Source organism: Vicugna pacos, chromosome 4, assembly GCF_048564905.1.
Source record: "Vicugna pacos chromosome 4, VicPac4, whole genome shotgun sequence".
Taxonomy (NCBI): Eukaryota; Metazoa; Chordata; class Mammalia; order Artiodactyla; family Camelidae; genus Vicugna; species Vicugna pacos.
Genome location: NC_132990.1, coordinates 61,570,941 through 61,590,982, shown reverse-complemented (window position 1 = coordinate 61,590,982; position 20,042 = coordinate 61,570,941). Strand labels below are relative to the sequence as shown.

Sequence of the window (20,042 nt, the reverse complement as noted above, 5' to 3'; positions counted from 1 at the left end):
CAATGACCTCACTGAGTCATTGCAACTCTGGGTTAGATGCCAGTACGCACAGTTTATAGATGAGAAAACTGAGGCAAAGGGAGTTTATGCAGCTTTTTTTCCAAAGATTTGCAGCTAGCCGTAAGTGGTGGAACCAGGGCTGAATCCTGGGCCTTGTACCTCTGTGCAGTGTTGCTTCCCTCCCTCCACCTCAGTCTTCCCATCTGTGAGATGTGGAGGGAGCTGGACATGATGACCTCACAGCTCCCAGTTCCCACAATGACCAGCAGGGATTGCCGGATGGAACCAAGGGGCCTGCTCCTCCCTCCCATGTGAGAGAAAAAGTGGGAAACAGTCCTGACACCGTACAGGTAAGGGGACTGTGGCCTGAGGCAGTGAGGGCTGTGCCCAAGGTCCCCCCAGGAGTCTAGGCCCCGGTAGGGCAGGCAAATCTAGGCGCCTTTCCAGGTGGCTCTCCAGCTGCTAGGCAAAGCCAAAGAGGCTGGGAGGCCAACGGTCCAGGGCATGAGTAATGGAAACCAGGCAGTGGGGCCTTCCAAAATGGGAATTCCATCTGCCTGACTTGGTTCTCCTGGACTTTGGTTTCCATGGCAACTTGGGAATGGGAAGGTGGAGGGCCTGGCCCAAGGCTGAATCCCTAGAATCTGAAGAAAGGGGAAGGTGAGTCTCCTCTGGGCTGAGCGTCTCCTCCAAGCATATGATGCCACAAAGAAGCCAGGCCAGGCTGGGACTTGGAAGTCCTGGGCGCTGCTGTCAGCTCTGCTGCTACCATTTTGAGGGGAACAGGAGTGGCATTGCAGTCCTCAGCCTTGATTTTCTTAGCTGTTGGGTCCTCAAGTCTCAGGTTTGGACGACGCCTGAGAGGTTCCCTTGCTCTGAACAAGGAGCACATCTCTGTCCTCAATTATTCCATAGTCACTGAGACACTGGCAGATCTGTTGTGAGAAAGCCCTTCACCATCTACAAAGCCAAACAGGGCTCACTGGCCAGGTCCAGTGCCAGACCCCAGGTGACTAGAAGACCCAGCCCCACTCCTAGCTCACCCTCCAGTGCTAGGGGGAAAGGCTATAACATATTTTAAACACCTATCGTATGCCTGGCCCCAAGAGACCACCATTTCTGATGTTCTCCCTGTGCAGGGGGGAAACTGGGGGAGGCTTTGCCCAGGGAGACCAGCAAGGGGATGTAGGGAGGAGCATGGCTGCGCAGCCCCGTATCCTGTGCATCGCCAATCCCCAGTGGGCAGACCTGAACCCAGGACCCCAGGCAGGGAACATGATCTGAGGAGATGGGGCCCAGCCCCTCCTACACCAGTTCTGTCTGGTTTCAACTAAGTCAGCCCAGCTGAGCCAGTCCCCAGCCCAGGCCACACCCTGGTCCCTACCCCTATACCCTGGCAGGTGGTATATGTGGGTGTCAGGGACAGCTTTTGCACCAGCTTGGCCAGGCTCCCTTCTACCACTCTAAGCAAGTGGTCCAAAGCCTCCTCTGAACTGTGGCTTCAAATCAGGCCTTTCCTAAATTTGCATCTCCTGTTGGCCACAGAGGGACTCTCTGGGAACCCTAGCCACCCACCCTCAACCCGTCATCTCCCCAGCTCTTCTTTCTGTCCTAAGGGCCTCCATGAGTCTGTCCGTCTGCAACTGCCACCCTGCCTGAGATTCTGGCCCCATCTACCTCTGCCAATCATCCCCGTGCCTCCTGAAAGTTCCACTAGACCCTCAGGGTGTGACAGGACAGAGAAGTGAAGGAACTTGCTGAAGGTCACATAGCCAGTTAGCAGCCAAGCGAGGACGCCATCCAGCAGCTGGTAGAGGATGGTGATCCAGGGTGCGGGCTTTGCAGCCGGGTGGGCTTTGACTGAACCCTGTCTCTGCCATTTGCTGGATGTGTGACCTTGGACAAGTCACCTTACCTGCCTGGCCTCACTCACCTCATCTGTGAAATGATGAGGCTTGCGGAGAAGATGAGATGGTGAGTGAAATGAGCTGGGCAGAGCGCCTGGCACGGAGGAAGAGATGGTCAGAGAGCAGCACCGGCGTATCAAGTATGCAGCGCCGGGACGGAGGCAGGTGATGGCAGAAGCTGGACTGACAGCCCACCTACCAAATGGCCCAGCCCAGACACCCTGGGAAGCCTCAAAACCAGGAACACCCAGAAATGGTCAAGAACAAAAAATAACACAGGCCTTTTATTTGCTCCAGAACTCGGCCGCTGTGTGGTCTGAGGATGCCATGCTTTCCTGGAGCCCCCGAGGGACCCCGAACTCAGGGGTGCTGGGTTTGGGCACGAGGTCAGGCTACAGACCGCGCCCCGCCGGGCCTCGTCAGTCCAGCAGGACCAGCTGCCTGCCACTGAGGCTCGGGACCAGCGAATCCCCTGAAACTGCAAAATAGTGTCCACCTTCTCTGCAAGGTGGCTTTTCACAAGGCGTTGGTTAAAATATTGCACTTGTAAATTAGGAAAACTGATGAGGCAAAGGTTTCCTATTACAGGACGATGCGCCAAGCATCCAGCTACTGTTTAAATAAATAAAACTCAAGGCGGGGATCTGAGCTGCGAGCCCCGGCAGCCCCCCGGAGAGCCCCAGGGCCCAGACCTGGGACCCCCGCCCCATCAGCCGGTTCTTAAGGAACTTGGTCGTTGCGAGGTCTCTGCAGCAGGGAGCAGCAGCCCCGGATCTGGCTCTGCCAGGGCCCCTGACCTGCCAGGGCCCGCAAGCCCCCTCGTACCAGGGCAGTGGGGACCCAGTGGGGCCAGTCCCTCTACTCCTCCAGTGGCATGGGCCTCTCTTGGTCCAGGCCTCTCATCCAAATGTCCGTCTGTCTGTCCGGACGCAGCCTCCGGGGACTTGCTTGCCCCCTCTGTCGCAGGGGTAGGGAGGCAGGTGGGGAGGGGCCCAGCCCGCCTGGTGTGAATGCTGAGCTCTCGCCCCAAGGCCCCTAAAGCGGGGGACTCATCTTCTTCTGGTTAATGAGGTCCAGGTAGAGGTCAGAGCGGAGGAAGCGCGGGTACGAGTCCTTCTCCATGAGCCCAAAGATGCGCTTCTGTGCCAGATCAAAGCAGCCCCGCGTGACGCTCTGCATGTTGTCCTTGGTGTGCTCCCGGGTGTACGAGTCCAGGTTGACCTGTGCAGCCAGTGGGTGACATGGTCAGGGCTGCCTGCCAGAAGCTGCCCCTGGGGGCCCGGGGGCCAGGACAGGACCTATCCAGCTTCTCACCTCCAAGCCCCTCTGCTCTGCCGCTGGGGTTCAGAGGCCTACAGGTTAGCGGAATCAAGCCCTGGCTCAGTCACCTACTGTAGGGCCTGAAAACCTCTAGGGACAGGCGACCCGAGTTCAAATCCCAGCAGTGCCACATCTAGGTGAGTGACCTTAAGCAAATCACTTGAGTGCTCTGAGCCTCAGCTGTCTTATCCATAGGCTAGAGTAATAGCACGCTCCTCAGAGACTTGTGAAAATTAAGCAAGATCATCCTTATGAAATAGGTATGTCTAACACACAGGAAGCACTCAATAGACGCTATGCTCTGAGACTGTCTCCTCATTTTTAAAATGAAGATAATATTAAAACCTGTTTTACAGGTTGTCATGGAGGGCATATGCCTAGCATCCAGCAGCACTCAGTGACCATTTTTACCAATCAGGATTCTGTTCTTCCTGGGTCCCAAGCCTGCTTCCTTTTTGCTCTGAACACATGGTCCCTAAGAGTCACTCTGGCCTCTCCCCTTCCTGAGCTCCTCCTTGAAACTTCCAGGTACCCCAATCACTGAGAGACCACTGAGCACAGGGACGGAGGCCCAGGGACCCAGCCCAAGGCCTTACCTCCTTGCAGGCCTGGATCGCAATGTACTCAGCGAAGATTTTCTTGGCCTTGGATGCCATCTTGGACTGTGACTTGACCTTCTTGAAGTCCTCGCATGCCAGCCAGAATTCCAGGTTCTCTTCACTAAACTCGGTGCGAAGAAAAGCCTGGAATACCGCTAACCCATCTGTGAGAAGAAGTCCAGACGCTTGGGTGAGAGGCCAAACCAGCGTCTCCTACCCTCAGGCCCCCTAGCTTACCCTCCTGGGGCCTTTCAGATGTAGATGATGGGGCCTTAGCAAGCAGACCAGTTTCTGAGAGCCAAGAACCCTGGGGTATTGTCCCATCCCTGCCATTGCCTCTTTGTGGGCCTTGGCCAGGTCTCTCCTCATCTGTGCCTCAGTTTCCTCATCTGTCAAATGGGGATAATCAGCCTCATCTCCTGGAACCTTGCGAGGATCAGATGGGTTCCTGCCCATGAGAACGCAGTGTAAGCCCTCAGTACATAGAAGTGTTTATTGTTATTCTGGGAATATGGGTCTGAGCACACAGGTCCCAGCGGCCTCTGGCAGGCAGTGCCAGCTCCCTTGGACAGGGAAGGGCTGGCAGAAGCCAGCTCCAAGGCCAGACCAAGGGCCTCGGCCTTTCCCAAAAGTAGGGACACCTAAGTGAGCCCAGGAAAGAGGGAAAGGCGACCTCTCCAGGACCAGGCCTGGGAGGAGGGGGAAGGAGAGGGGAGAGAGCACCCAGGGAGGGGACAGGCCCGCCGGCCCCCACTTACATTTGTGGAGCAGCAGCTTCTCCAAGGACTCGCCCCACTTGAGTGCCTCCTCTGAGGTGGGCCTGAGGGGCGAGGCAAGCGGCACAGTGAGGGCACCGGGAGGCTTGGGGAAGTGCGGCCAGAAGCTGCCCCTGGTGCTGTGTGAGCTCTGTAAGCTGCCCTTGGCCCCGGAAGCAGCTGAGCCCAGGAGGAAGCCCACCCTCTTTCTCAGGGCCGGCATCACTTCTACCCCCACCTCTGCCCCTCCCTAACCATCCTTCCCACGGCCGAGGCTCCCCATGAGGGTTGCTGATCCAGGAACCAGGCCCCCTCCACAAGAGCCCCCATCACCCCAGAGCTGGATCAAGCCAACAGCATTCTCTCCGAACCCCACCGCCAGCCCTGCTCCCCCGGGAACCAGTGAGTGCCTGAGGAGGCCCAAGGGTGCCAGGGAGGACCTACTTGAATGACTTCATCACTTTGTCTGCCTTGCCCGCTGGCTGGGCCCCAGGGGATTCGTTCCGCCGCCTGAAGATACCTAGCTTGTTCTTCATGTCCTTGGCTCTGGGGGCAGAAGCAGAGAAGGGGGTCGGTCAGTCTGGCACACTCGCCGCAGCACATTCAGGTTGGGGAGGGCGAGGGCTGGGGCGAGGGGCACCTACTCCTTCATGGTGTGCCGCCTCTGGAGGTTCCCGTTGCGCGTGAGGTACATGCCTCGGAGCATCTCTGTAGGGCCCCCCACCTTGGAGCCTGGGATGGCCTGCTGAGAGCACTCCCGGGCTCCTGTCCCCAACCCCGTGTCCTGGGCAGCAGGCAGCAACGGTACAGGCTGCAGCCTAGCGCACCCTGCGATCCCAGCCGGATGACTGGACTCTGAAGCACAGGCCGGGCTGGGACTCAGACAGGAGGAGCCAGGAAATGGGAGGGACCAGGACGGGAGCAGGGAAAAAATATATCTCTCTCCTGGCCAACCCTGAGAGGGAGCCCGTGAAAGGGGCATGTGTCTGTAAGGAGCAGCCTCTGGGGCCCGCCCAGGCAGGAAGCCAGACCCATTATTTGTGACTGGCCTCCCTGTTACCATGGCAGCACCCTGGGAAGGAGGAGAAAACAAGTCAGCAAATTGCTGGGAGGGAAGGAGGGAGGGAGGGGAGGCTCTGCCCACCAGGGTGGCAGGACTGGCTATTTTTAGCCAAAAACCATTTTTAGCCTTGCCACACCCCCAGGCAGATTTCAGCACTGGGCAAGCTGCCGGCAAGAAGGGGGTTAAGTGTCTCAGGCTCATGTTTGTGTCCCCCTCCCCTTGTCCCTAGACCCCTACGCTGAGCAACTCCCAGAGAACAGTTCCTGCCAGCAGACCACTCAGCCTCAGTCATTGGCTTTGGATACATCCATCCATGAATCGGCGGGATGTCTGACAAAGTCTCAGTAGTTTTAAGCTTGAATAATTTCAAAAGTATGAGTCCTATAAACTTTCAAAAACATCATTTGAAATGAATTAAGTTTTTTCCCGCACAGTCTTATGATTTTTGAATAATAAATTTTTTGTTTTAATTTTGATCTCTTATCTGATTTAAAGATGAAAGACGCTGACTGAACCAAAAATTAAATGTGCAAAATTAAAAATGTCACCAAAACCACAAAGCTAAATAAGTGTGAAAGAAATTTAAATAACTCAACTTTCAAATGTATTTTATAAGTTTGCAGCATACTTCTGAAGTTATTCAAGCTTCTAAGGGCACTTAAGACCTACAGGACACCCTGTGTAATTAAGGAAGGTGGTATGGGTGGAGGTTATGAGATGACAGTCTGCAGTAAGATAGTCACGGGTTCAGATCCCAGCTCCAGCAGTCACCAACTGCCTGCCTAACCTCTCTGACGTTTTCTCATCTGTTAAACAGGGATGCTAATAGTATCTACCATCTGCTGGGACTGTTTCCAGGCAAGGAGAATATGCACATAAAGCTTTAGCACAGTGCGGGGCAAAAGCACTCAGGCCTTTCCACTGGTGTCCTGAGGGTCTGGGGCAGCTGATTAGGGATGGGGACCTTGATCTAAGAGATTCCAAGCCAACAAGATAAAGCCAAGGAGTCCAGGGACTGGCAGCCATCTGAGTGAGGACGGAGATCCTCAGAGAGCCCTAGGGTGGCTAGGAATGAGCAAGCAGGGCTTCCTGCGCACAGTGCTCTGTCTCGGAGCCACTGCTCCTGCCCCCGCTCCCTGGCCAGGTGAGGACGCAGAGGCCCAGGCGAGGGGGAGGGGCTGGTCTGAGGTCCAACCTGCAGGCTGCCTCCATCCACCTGGGTCCCTTGCTGGCTCAGAGACCACTGTGTATCTCTGAGGCTGGAGGAGGCTGAAACTCCTGCCTAGCCAACCGCCTCCTCCCAGATGCACAGCTGGGCGGTCGCACAGCTGCAGGAGTCCTTGGAAGTCCCTGACTGCCATATAGGCAACTCCAGAAAAAATGACAGAAGTCAGAGGGGCCCCATGAGTCCCCAGAGAACAGAACAGGGACCCACAAGAGGAAGCTAGTTCCTCCAATCAGAGCCATGAAAAGATGGAATGAATGGCCTCTGGGAAATGGACTCCTGTCACTGGGGGCTCAAAGGCTGTTTAGCAGGGGTGTTGTGTACCTCCTTCAGAGCGCTTTGCACCGAACTTAAAAGTAACAGGCTCTGAAAAAAATTGTATATATGTATGTCTATTTATATGTGTGTGTGTGTATATATATATATATATATATATATATATATTTTAGAGCTAGCATGCCAGGTTTCAGCTCTCAACTCTACCACTTACATGCTATAAAGTATGGACAAATAACTTAACATCTTTCTGCCTCAGTTTATTCATTTATAAAGTAGGGTAAGTAAGAAAAAAAGAAATGTAAAATAATAATTTCTGTAAAGGTTAAATTAGATAATATAGCCATGCATATAGACGCCTGCCTAGCACAATAAAGATAATTTTTATTACTATCCCAGATTCTAAGAGTCCTTGACTAAGCTCTTAAGAATGTGAGCTTCGAGCATTCAAAAGGCAGCACCCACTTTGAAAGAAGGCTAGAGTTGGTGGCCCAGGGCAGCTCCAGCACCCTGGATGCCCGTCCTCCGCTGTCCTCACTGCTCCATCCTTGGGAGCGCCACTCATAGCAGCTCTGGTGCTGCCTGGACCGGATGGTTGGTGCAAAGAATTGTTCTTGTTTGCGTGTTTCACCTTCCCTAGAAAGTGTGTTCTTGGCTGCAGGGTGAGAGAAGCCACAGCTGCTGCTGCAGGAAACTGGAGAGGGCAGGGGAAGCTGGGGAGAAGGAGTTTCTAGCCAAGTGGACCCCAGCCAAGGTCAAGGTCAGGGAAGAAGGTTCCAGGAGGCATCTGGGAAGAGCTCCTGTTCTCCCCCAGGCCCAGTTGGGCACTGCAGGACCTGAAAGGGAGGGGGTTTCCCTCTGCAGCCACCATGTGCCCCACTGCCTCCTCCCTGTCTCTGCCCGCAGTCTCCAAGACCCAGGTCCAGGGAGACCTGAGGAGAACCCCCTCACACCCTGTTAATGGGCACCCCTAACCAACCTCCAAACTGAAGTGTAAATGACCCTGAGCGGAGCCAGAAAGGTCTGAGCTCGCAGCGCCCCCTCCTGGCAATGCTGAAGACTGTTAGCATTCCAGAGCTCAAGAGGAGAAAGGGGAACTCCGTGATCTGTCTGTTCAACCCTTTCTCAGAGGGAGAAAAACACTTGTTGTGGTCACTCGGCCACTGCTTGGCTTAGAGGCTGCTCAGGGCCAGGGCAACCTGGCTGGTTGGTTGCTTCTGCTTGGCTCCCTGTGGCTTCCAGATACTAAATCAGCACCTTGCCTCACTCTGCATGGACACTAAGGGCAGTGCTGGGTGCTCAGGATCCTGGTGACCTCACTCTGGGGCCACCACTAAGTTCCCAGATCCCATTGTTCATGGGCATCTGTCTGGGGCAGGACTGGGGGCAGCCCCTTCTCCCCACCTCTACTCCTGGAAGGAAAATAAGCCAAAGGGTGGAGGAAGAAGAGGGGTGCAGGGAGCTCCCCAATCATTAGGGTGAGGACCATGGATCTTTCCAACGTACAAGTTTTTGCTCTTTCTCTTCCGAGAGGCTTCGTCATCGTCCCCAACTGTGTCAGGCCCGCTCATCTGCAGAGAAAAGACAGACACGTTGCAGTCTGGGTATCCAAGAGGCTCAGGGATCCAACAGCTCCTGCAAACCTGCCCTGCCCACCCCCATGTTCCTATCCCTTAAAGAACAGAGGAGGGAGGGAGACCCCACTACTGAGATCAGCCTGCCCTGCGGCTGGCGGGGGAAGCCACGGACACAGCAGTAATGGCAGTAGGGCAGGCCAGAGAGCAGGGCTTCAGCCAAGGTCCTGCTGTGTGACTTAGCCAATCGCTGCCCCTCTTTGAGCCTCTACTGCTTAATTTCAAAACTGAGATCATAATGACTAACCAATTCAGGACTCTGAGGTTTTAAAAAGACCTGATATTGGTCAGCAGTGTGTTAAGTGAATTATTACACAGGCCTGAGAGCACCTCTTTTGCCTTAAAGCTTTCTGTGGCTCCCTTGTGTGCTTGGGATAACGTCCAAATTCCATAACATGACGTACAGGGTCTACCGTCGTAGGATCTGGGCAGCTAGCTCTATTTCAACATCAGTTACAACACCTTCAGTTATCTTTCCAGCCTGACCTCTGCTCCAGCAACCTCTTTGAACTGCCCTCCAACCGAAAGGAATAGCTTCACGGCCCTGACCCCATCACATCAGGCCTTTGCACGTGCTATTTCTTCCATGGATGCTTTTGTGACCCTCCCACTTGTCTTACCTCCTAGGACCCAGCTTCAGGAAAGACCTAGACCTCAGGTAAGCTGCTTAAATGCCTCCACACCTGGGAAGCCCTCCCTGACCCCTGGACAAAAGTTGTCCCCTCTTTGCCCACTTTGAGGCACCCACTACACCCAACATGCTTGTTCCATCTGTCTCCTCTACTGGACTTTGAGTTCCCAAGAGCAAGGCCTCTGTCTGCCTTCACCTCTGTCTAGGTCACCTTCACTAGGCCTGGTACACATTAGGAGTTCAAGAAATCCTTAAGTGAATGAATCAAGAAAGAGGGGAAGCAGGTTGGGAAAGATGTGTCTTGAACACCTCGCTGCTTGATCCAAGGCCTACAGCTTTATTCCTTAGGGCTCCACTGCAGCCTACAGACTCCACCCTGCACCCCCACCTCCCTGCCTTTGCGAGTGCTGTGCCCCCTTCTTGGAATACCCCCTCCTTTCCTGCCCAGTCTCTACGTCCCCCCAGTCTGCCACTCCTTTCCTCCAGACCACTCCAGACTCCCACCATCTCTACTGGGGCCACGCTCTGTTTCCCTTGACCTGTCTGTGCGCATCCATCCTCCTCCAGGGGAAACCAGGGCCCCCACAGTGCCATTCTGGAGCGGGAGCACAGGAAATGCTCTGAGATGCTGGAGGAGCTAGAGCTAAGGGTAGGCTGGGCTTGGACACTACGTCCCAAGACAAGATGGAAGCTCATAAGGTGTGAATCTCAGCTCTGACCCTCAGGAGCTACCACCCTGAGCCTCAATTTCCTCATTTGTAAAATAAAAATGGTGGGATAAACCTTAAAATACTGTTCTCAATTCTGGAAAGAAAAGTGGCCTTAATCCAGATAGAGCCAGCAGGGGGAGCTACTAGCCTCAGTTTTGCACCCACCCATGGATGGACGGATGGATGGATGGATGGATGAATTATAGCTTCACTCATGAAGCTCTTCCTATAGGCCAGACCTTGGAATGGGAGTCATCCAGCTACTATCTCATTAATCTTCAGAGTAAGTCCATAAAGTAAACAGAGGCTCAGAGAAGTTAAGTCACCTGCCCAAGGGTACCCAGCATTTAGGTGGCAGCTGGAATCTAGGTTGTCTGAATTCAAGGCCTGTGTTTCTCCACCAGAGGATGCTGCTACTCAAATACAAGCACAGGGCACATTTTGAATGTTTCCAATGAAAGACTCGGAGGAAATGCCGCCTCCTTCCTGAGAACGCTGCCCCACCAAGGTTGTAAACACGTGTGTGTACGTGCACACACAGGCACACGCCCATCTATGGTGTGGGATCCTGGATCTCCAGTCTGCAGTCAGGCCTGGGCAGAGATCCTGCCTCCACCAGCTTTGGAGATGTTTCTGAGCCTCTCAGCTTTGGCTTCTTTAGCTCCAGCAGAGGCGTGACCACCACCCACCCGCTGTTAGGAGATTCACCAGGAGAAAGTCTGGGCCCCCCAGGCCCAATTTGGCACACAGGGCGTCCTCAGTGACCAGGGGCCGCCAGCGTTCACTGCCCAGAGAACACTATCGCTGTCACCCCGTGACACACACAGGCCGCAGTCGTGCTGGCCTGGCTGGGCAGTGCCTGAAGCCCCCACCCGTGGGAAAGGGCCGCAAGCACTGGGCTTCCTCCCATTCTAACCTCAGCTTCCGCACTTTATCGGCCCCACACAATGGGCCTGGGGACCACTCCCGCCCAGCCCGCCACCCCTAGTCTCTGCACTGCTGGGAAATGGGCTCTTCCTTCCACTGCTGGGGAGGGGGTGATCTTCTCCAGGGACTGGCCCACACCAATCAGCCTGACCGAGGGGCCGGGGAGCTCTGGCCTTGGAAGTCGGCCCCCAAAGCGGCCAGTGACACCCAGACAGCAAGGAAAGAAAAGAAATTGAGACAGAAAGTCAGGGTTCTGGTTTCCAGCCCCAGACTGGCTCCCACGTCTCCTCTCTCTAGGAGCTACAGTGAGGGCTGCCCAGAGCCAGCACGTAAAGGGGCTCTGCTTCCCACCTGCACCCCACTGCCGTGCTCCGCTATGGGGCCCTCCAGCCTGAAAGGTGAATGGAGGCGAACCCAGGCCACCCAGCCCTCCCTTCACTCCAGACAGAAATCCCTGGGGCCCGCCCAGCCCCTACCCCACCACCTCTAGGGACTGGGAGCTCACCACCTCTTGGAATTATAATTATAATTTGTATTATAAATATAACCATAATAATAGTCACAGTTAAGAGTTAGTTTCTCAACTGCCTGGATTTAAATCCTAGCTCAGTCACGTACCAGCTAACTGACCTCAGCCAAGTTACAGGCCCTCTCTGTGCCTCGGTTACTTTCCTTGTAAGATGAGGACAATCAGCGGACCTATCGCACAGGGCTGTTAGGAGGATTAATCAACACACGTGAAGCGCTCCGCACAGTGCCTGTCCTGGAGGTGCCCAATACCTGTCAGCCAGGCTGGTCGTTACTTACTACGTGCCAGGCATTGTGCTGAGGTACTGTATCATAGTTCACCTAATTTTATCTTCTCAACGGTTCTAAGAGCTATTTGCTGTCACTTCCCCCAGTTTATAGCCGGGGAAACTGAGGCCCAGAGCAGTTCAGTAACTTGCCTGAGCCCTCCAAGCTGGCCCATGGCAGAGAATTCCAGGTCTGGCTCCACAGCCCACCCACGACTGAGGGCTCTCCTATGAGCAGGGCCTCCCTGGTTTCCCCCACCCATCCTGACCTGACTTCTGGGGCCACCGGGCCATGCCTGGCTGCTCTCTCTGACTCAGACCATCCACTAGACCCCATGGAACCTTGTGGAAACACTGGGGCTAAACACTCTATACCTACTTGTTTAGATGTAGGAAATAATTCTCCTTTAAATTTTTTTTTAAAATAGGAGGCTGGAAGGTGTTATCACATCCTGGAGCTAGAAGGGAACTTAGGGGCCCGCCTGTCTGACCTCTGGCCTCGGTGGGAAGCTTAGTGGGGAAGGGCTGGCATCCTCAGCCCGACGGCCTCTGCCCACACCAGTACCCGCAGGAGGGGAGAAGGAAGCATGGCCAGGGAGGGGCTACAGCCTCTGTCTCTTCACTGTTAAAGGAGGACCTGAGATCTTGGGCTGGGGTGGAATTCAATGGCAGTATCCTGGGCCCAGACGCAGATACCCTTGGAGCTTCTCTGGCTCCCAGGAAAAGGGTGGACCTAGGCCTGTGGCTCTGCCCTGTGGGACCTCCAGGGATAAGCTGGCAAGGCGGGGGTCTGGCAGCAGAGGGCACTGTGAGACAATTCAACCCAGCACAAGGAGCCAGGTCCAGGGGATAACCCTTGGGAGGGTCCTGGGGGACCTTCTCCTCTCTAGACCTCAGACAGCCCATCCATAAGAGGACTGTGGCCAAACAGACCATCTCTCAGGTCTGTCTGGTTCAGACACTCCTATACACAGTAGAGATCACTCAGCATACAAGAGGGCAGGATGACAAAGGAGGGAAGGGGTAACACAAGCACTGTCACCCTGTGATAGGCAGAATGCACTCTGGACAGCCTCAGCTTAGCCACACAGCAGCACAATGACCAGCCCAAGGCCACACCAGCTCTGTCTGGCCTCCCTGGGTCTCATGCCATCACAGGATCACAACCATGGACACAAAGCTATCAACATACTACTGTCTTCTTGAATCCCTGGGACAACTCCATGAAGATTTAGCACTCCCATTTCATAAGAGAAAACTGAAGTTCAGAGGAAAATGTAACTTGGCCAAGGTCTCAGGACCAGGAAGAATGGTCTCAAGCTGAGACTTGAACCCAGTCTGTCTGACTACACAGCCTGAAGACTTCACCCCTCTCCTCTTCACCTCTTGCCTGGTCCTGTCGGGAAACCGTGGTCTGTTGGCATCAGTGGACCCTCCCGGGAAACCAGGCCCAAGCCAGGAAGATGGAAGTCACAGCAAAGCCAGCTGCCTCCCCCAGCTGCCCGCCCCCTATCCCCTGCCTCTCACCCGCAAGAGGTGTGCAGAGCCTGGGGAAGTGCTAGAGAGGACTGGACAGGGTGAGGCCACTGTCTAGCTCCATCATTACCCACTGTGTGACCTGGGACAGAAACTTCTCCCCAGGCCTCAGGCTCCCCTCTGTAAGATGAGTACAGCTGGTCCCAGCTTGCAGCAGTGTCGTGAAGGCCAGAAAAGGGGCTGGAGGCACCTTGTGGCTGTTGGGATGACTGCTATTGCTCCCGCTACTGCAACCCTCCTCCTCATCACCACCACCGTCAACACGATTCCCATTTATGGAGCACCTGCCAGGCGCTGCATGACAGGCACTGTCCTGAACACTTTACCCGAGTCTGGCTCTTTAATCTCCCCAGCAACCCTACAAAGGAGGTACTATTACCATACCCATTTTACTGATGAGGAAACTGAGGCTCAGAGAAGGGCAGGGACTTGCCCAAGGCCCACTGCCAGTGAGGGATGGAGTGAGACCAGGGTACCTGTCCAGCCTAGACCTCACTTCCCTCTGACAAGGGTTAGTTTCTTATTGAAGCCAGTTGCCTGGAGGAAGCAAGATATGAATGATGATGAGGGACTCGAGGCCAGGTAAGCAGAAGCTACAGGAAAAGTAGCCACCACGAGGTTGGTGGCAGGCTCTGAGGTCCATGCCAGCTTAGTCACTCAAGTCCAAGAAAGGAAGTGATGGGCCAAAAGAGGGTGGGGAGGGGAGGACACCGGGAATCATGGGTGTCGAAAGGTGGAAGCCAAGACAGGAGACAGCTGGCCCAGGCCTGCTGGACTGCCAGGCAGAAGAATCTGCCTCAAAATAGGAGCTGAGATCAACTGATTTGGGGAACTAGAAATGTACATATGAACATGTGTGAATTTCTCTGTATATAAATATTTGTATTGAGGGGAAGATATAGTTCTGTGGTAGAGCACGTGCTCAGCATGCACGAGGTCCTGGGTTCAATTCCCAATACCTCCATTAAAATAAATAAATACATAAATAAACCTAATTACTTCTCCTACCAAAAAAAAAATTGTATTGGAGCAAGGGGGGAAAGGGGCAGAACTGGGAAGGATCTGATGGGGGCATTGAAATTAGGAGGTCCAAGCTAGGTGGTGAGCCCTTGGACCTCAGCTGTCCTCCAGAGGAGAGTGGCCAGGCCTGACCTGAGGCCTCACCTCAGTAGGACAGAGTTTTGCTCTTTTTCCTATTGAAGCTGCCTCAAGAAGTGGCCTACGATGGTGATACTCAAACCATAGGGAACATCTCATTCCTTGAGAGGCTTGTTTAACATGCAAGGTCTGGGCATCATCTCCTAGAAATTCTGATTCCAGAAAATCTGATTCCAGAGTCTGGGGTCAGGGACTTAGAAATCTTTATATTAATAACCTCCTCCTGGTGATTTCGAAGCACATCAAAGTGCTTACAAATGAAGAGACAGAGTCAGTCCCAATTCCTCTGGGACTTAGTTCCAATTCCTGGGCACAAAGTTTAAGGCCCTTTTCTGGAAGGCCCCAGCTTCCCCTTCTAGCCCAGCCACCTTTCAGCAGAAGGTGTCTTCCCATGTGCCAATTGGCCTTATTTCCAGTGGCTGAGAAGCTAAGAAGGCTCCTGAGGCCACGCCCCAACTTGGTGGGGAAGCGTGCTGAAATCCACTAGTCATGTCTGCCATGAGTTTGGAGGCAGGAATGGCAGCATGAATGCCATGTGTCTACCATCCCTGCACTTTAGAAATCCCCTGTTCTAACTAAACTGGCTTCTACAGACAGTTTTGTCCAGGTCATGTTCTTTCATAGAATGCCTACCTTATCCTCGCTGTTTGTTCTAAACCTGCTCAACCTTTGAGGCCAAGCTGAGGGGCATCTTTTGCCAGAAGCCTTCCCTGGTGGCCTTGGGCCTTAGGGTCTCTCCTCCCTGAACTTGCAGGTCTCTGAGGGTCAGCTGCCCTCCGTGGTCACTGTCTACCCTGGCCCGCCTAGCCTCTCAGGAGTTGTCATGACAACACCTTGTACCGCGCCGGCTGTCAACACCACAACAGCATTCGCCTGACACTTGCACTAATGCCATCAGGCACCAGGTTCTTTGGGTTCACCCTCCACCACCCTGGGATGTGAGTGCTATTAATCTCTGCTTTTCAGAGATGATACTAAGGCTCAGAAGAGCTGAGTGACTCACCCAAGGCCACACAGTAAGTAAGGGACAGAGCACAGACTCAAGCTGGCTAATGAGCTTCAAGGCCACAATGCAATGTTTTGACTATTAGGCCACCTTCCCGGCCCACTCAGAAAACACATTCCTCACAGGCTGAGATCAGCCTCACACATTTCTGCAGCCCCTGCTGTGGCAGAGAGCACAGGGCCTGGCACACAGCAGGAAATCAATAAACACTTATTCATCTATTTATAAATATTTGCAAGAGGAAAACAGCATGGTGGTTAGGAGCTCCAGCCCTGGAGCCACATTCTAATTCTGGTTCAGACATTTATAAATTGTGCCACCCAGTGTGAGTGAGATACCCTCTCAGTGCCTCAGTTTCCTCATCTGTAGGGGCAACAATACTATTTACTTCATAGGGCTGTTGTGAGCCTTAACGAGTTCATGTCAATTGCTTAGCACAATGTTGGCAGAGGAAATATGTGTTGTCATGGTTGTCAGCTGACAGACTTCTAGTCCGGCTAGGCCTGGACTGAGTATCACTTGTAACTATTTCTCTGGCTAGTATGTTGGATCTTTTTTAGATCCAAATACACCTGCTCTATTTTCTGTGGGTTCCCCAAGTACAATGGAACTGCAAGAATATCTGGAGTCATAAAGTCATGGGTTTAAGTCCAGGTTCTGTTCTTCTTGGTCCCTGCAGGCCTCAGTTTTATTCTCTGTCAAATGGGTAGAAGGCTCATTGGAAGGCTGAGAGAAGAGCAGAGGTGGGACAAAGTGAAGGTTCATTCCCTGCGGCTCCTGGACCCACCCTGCCTCCTCCCCATTAGTCAGGTGCCCACTCCCTCCCTGCCCTCAGCCTTCTTACCTTCCTGTGTCCTGTGAAGAAGAGGGAAAGGTGGTGCATGGAGCCACCATTGCGGCCCAGTTCCTTCTTGAGGGTGCGGGGCGAAGGCATGGCCCAGGTAGACGCAGTGCCCTCTCCATCCGAGCAGTGCAAGGTGGTGTCGGAGGCGAAGCAGGGCCCGCGGGCCTCCTGCAGCAGGCTCCCCTCGCTGTGCGTCCGGCGCCGCAGCGAGTTCTGCACGTGCAGCGAGAGGCCGCCCTCCGCGCCCTGGCCCGTCTCGATCATGCTGCTGCGCTTGGCCTCACTGCGCTCTCCGTAGTTGTCGTCACTTGTGTCCTCATCCTCGTCCTCTTCGCCCTCATCCCCCTCCTCGGCTTCTTCTGCATCCTCCTCATCACCCGAGCTGCCCCCATCTGCCCCTGTCTTCTGGCTGTAGGCGCTGTCCAGCCGGACCTCGGGGATCACAAAGTTTGGCCTGGAGGCCACAGGCGGGTCCCCTGTGACTGCTGGTGGGTCCCCAGAGCTCGTGGTCTCCCCAGCAACGACCTCAGCTACCAGGGTGGCCTGGCTAGGGGGCAGATCTTGACAGGGCGGAAGGTCCTGGACAGGGGGGTCCTGGCTGGCAGGGAGGTCTTTGCTGAGTAGAGGGTCTTGGCTAGGAGGGGGTTCTTGCTTAGCAGGGAGGTCCTGGCATGGAGAAAGGACTGAGGCTGAAGGGGATTCCTGGCATGGTGGGGAGTCCTTGCTTGGTGAGGGATCCTGGCCCGGAGGGGGTTCCTTGCAGGAAGGTGAGTCTTTGCTAGGCAATGACTCTGGGCCAGCAGAAGGTTCCTGGTCAGAAGAGGAGTCCTCTTTGGGTGGAAGGGCTTGTCCTGGAGGAGGCTCCTGGTCAGGAGAGGGGTCCTTGCCAGGTGGGGCATCCTTGGCACCCAGCCCCTTCCCTTCCTCCAAGGGCATCTCCCTCTTCTCATCTGCCTCTGATTCAAACATCTGCAAAATAAAGAGATAGTGAGAAAGGTTGACAAGAGGAGGCTGCTGCATACAAACCAATGTCACAGAGACTGAAACAAAATCAAGCAGTGGCCCCAACCCCACACCCTGCACCCTACACCCCCTGCAAAGTGTGAAAACCGACGTGCCAGGGGGAAACCTGACAGTTCCTGTGGCTGAGCCGTATATGCGTTCCCACCTTATTTCCTTGCTTGAAACTTCTGTTTCATCAAAAATAGGGTTGGTCATTTAAGGGAGAAGAGGGAGAGGTTATCATTACCTGGCCCTATTGTATGCCAGCGACCATGGCAGATTAAACCCCTCTTACGGGATCTTCTCAATGGCCCTCTAAGGGAAGTGCCATGGCCCCTCTGTGAGTAAGTCGTCTCTGTGAATAAATGAGGAGCCAGACAGCCTTTGCCTTCATGGACCAGAACCAAACCAAGCCTCAAGCCAGATCTTTTTGAAACTAATAAACTGGAATAAAACCAGAACTTCAAAATATTGCCCACACCTGGACTAGACAGATGTCACAAATACATGGAAACTCACGGAGGGATCACCCACACAGTGATTTTTAAACTGTGACTGGAGGAACACCAGGAGTTCCACACACAAAAAAGAACGCACTTCCTGCCTCACATACGACTCTCCAAACCCTCAGAGTTTTTGCTGGGTTCCTACAGATTTCGTTTGCAAAGGGAAAAATAGTGCCCTAGTCTGAGCAGGTATTTCACAGGAAGACTGGGGCACAGAGAAAGTCAGGGGTGTCCCAGTGCCACAGCCACACAGGCAAGCAGGTCAGGTCTGGGCTAGGTTGGGCCCCTCGTCACAATCAAGGACTTGGAATGCTGGACCTAGAACTACTCAGAGTCCAGGTTTTGACCATGAAGAGGCCATACCTACCCAGAACTAATGAAAGAGAAAAATGCCACACATTCCTGGGGTCTGTACAGGTCTGTGGGAATGCATATGTGCGTGTAAATACACACACACACACGGAAAATTTCCGGGGTAAATACCTCAGAAAGTAGGTTAAGGGCTCTTACTGTAAAGACCACTTATGTCCATTTGGCAGATGAGAAAGCTGAGCCCAAAGAGCAGTGACTTCTCCACTCCACTCTGCATAGCTGCCAGAGACTGAAAGGCTATGCCTGCAGCTGGGAACTCTTTTCAGCCCTGGGCCAGCGAGGCTTCCCATCTGGGAATAAGAGGCCCAGCTATAGCTTAGGGCAGCTGCAGGATGACGCAGACACATGTCAGAGTGTCAGTGGTGTCTCGGAGCACCAGAGCGGATGTGAAAGCACAGTATGGGTCAGAGCTGCTGCCTAGGAGGAGGAAAGTGAAAGCCCCTCCCCACCCCACCCCCACCCCGGGAGAGAGGGGTGCTGAGTAGGCAGGGGAAGCCTCTGAGGACTCTAGGATGATCTGGCCCTGGTCTGGTGCCCAGACAGCCAAAGACAGGTACCCAGGCACCCTGCGGACTTCCTGCCCTGGGAAGTCTGCCAGCAGGCACCCCTCAGACCTCATGGCCTCAGACCTGGGAACTTTAGCAAAGCCCAAATCTCCACTGCTCTGATGGGGAGGCGGAGGCCCAGAGACAAGCACAGGCCAGCCCAGAATCACACAGCAGGGCCAGGTAGAGCCAATTACTAAACCCTCTGGGCCTCAGGGCCTCCACCCATTAAATGGGATAACTAATGTCCCCAAGCGACACAGCAGAAGAGTAGACTAGAGAAAGTACAAAGCTCCGAAATGGGATGATGATGCTGATGGTGGTCATGGTGATTAAAACAATGGTCACAAATCTCAAACAGTGGCTCATCTCTCCCCTGGAGCCCTAGAAGCAAACTGTCAAACTCCCAGAATCAAAGTTGGCAATTGTGATGCCAGGCGCCCCAATCCAGGAATCTTATCTGGAAACCTTAGTTTGTTCCCAGGGCGTCAGAGAGACCCTCCACTGAACTAACAGAAGGACAGAGGACCCAGCCTGGATAGTGACCTAGGGACTTGCCCAAAGGCACCCGCACACCCAGGGCTAAGTTGGGGTTCGAGCCGGCCTCCGCCTCCTTCTTCCCAAGCCTACTTCGATCTCAGTCCCCAGAGCAGCCTGGTCCCCTGCCCATCCCCCACTCCCCAGGGAGCCTTCTTCACTAAGAAAAACAAACTTCGGCAGCCAGCTCCCTGGTGCCCCACACTCTCCCTCCCCCTCGGCCAGACCTACCCCCCCAATATGGAAGAACTGCAATAATTGGTGCCCCAGGGGCCTGGCACTGGGCCCTGAGAGGGGAACAGGTCAAATTTCCTCCTTCCTTGGTGGGGGGGGGCCAGGCCTGTATCAGCAGTGACGGCAGCTGGAGCCTGCTCACCCCTCGGGAAAGCACAGCAATAGACCCCAAACCAGAAATACAAGTCAGCCTGCCTCTGCCAATCCCGCCCTAAACCATGGCCAAACCAAACAAAGCCAGGAGAGGAAGTGCCTCTGTCCCCCGAGGGCCACCCCCCCACCCCACCCCGAGAAGCCGAGAAACCACCCAGGACTGAGTGCTCTCAGAGCGCCCAGCGGTTCCTGCTTAGATGCCTGAGTCCAACTTTGGTTTTGATCCCAGCGGTGTCACTTCCCAGCTGTGCAACAATATGGCCAGGCCTCCCAACTTCTCGGAGCCCCGTTTCCTTAGCTGGAACAGA

The 20,042-nt window shown here is 54.3% G+C and overlaps 1 protein-coding gene across 11 annotated transcripts in view; it reads right to left on the bottom strand.

The window, feature by feature from the left end:
* Nucleotides 1-2,164: 2,164 nt before the first annotated feature.
* The window catches only part of RGS3 (regulator of G protein signaling 3), a 134,905-nt gene continuing 117,027 nt past the window's right edge, over nucleotides 2,165-20,042 (bottom strand). For 10 of the 11 annotated variants that reach the window (XM_015245339.3, XM_072959959.1, XM_072959957.1 and 7 more), the window contains 6 exons: nucleotides 16,386-17,354; nucleotides 8,652-8,716; nucleotides 5,026-5,127; nucleotides 4,585-4,646; nucleotides 3,824-3,990; nucleotides 2,165-3,128 (listed from right to left, as the gene is read on the bottom strand). In XM_015245339.3, the coding sequence (XP_015100825.2) occupies nucleotides 2,943-3,128; nucleotides 3,824-3,990; nucleotides 4,585-4,646; nucleotides 5,026-5,127; nucleotides 8,652-8,716; nucleotides 16,386-17,354 (1,551 nt within the window). In that variant the 3' untranslated portion in view covers nucleotides 2,165-2,942. Of the gene's footprint in view, nucleotides 3,129-3,823; nucleotides 3,991-4,584; nucleotides 4,647-5,025; nucleotides 5,128-5,225; nucleotides 5,640-8,651; nucleotides 8,717-16,385; nucleotides 17,355-20,042 lie in introns of those variants that run through there. The other variant, XM_006211363.3, reaches the window with a different exon arrangement.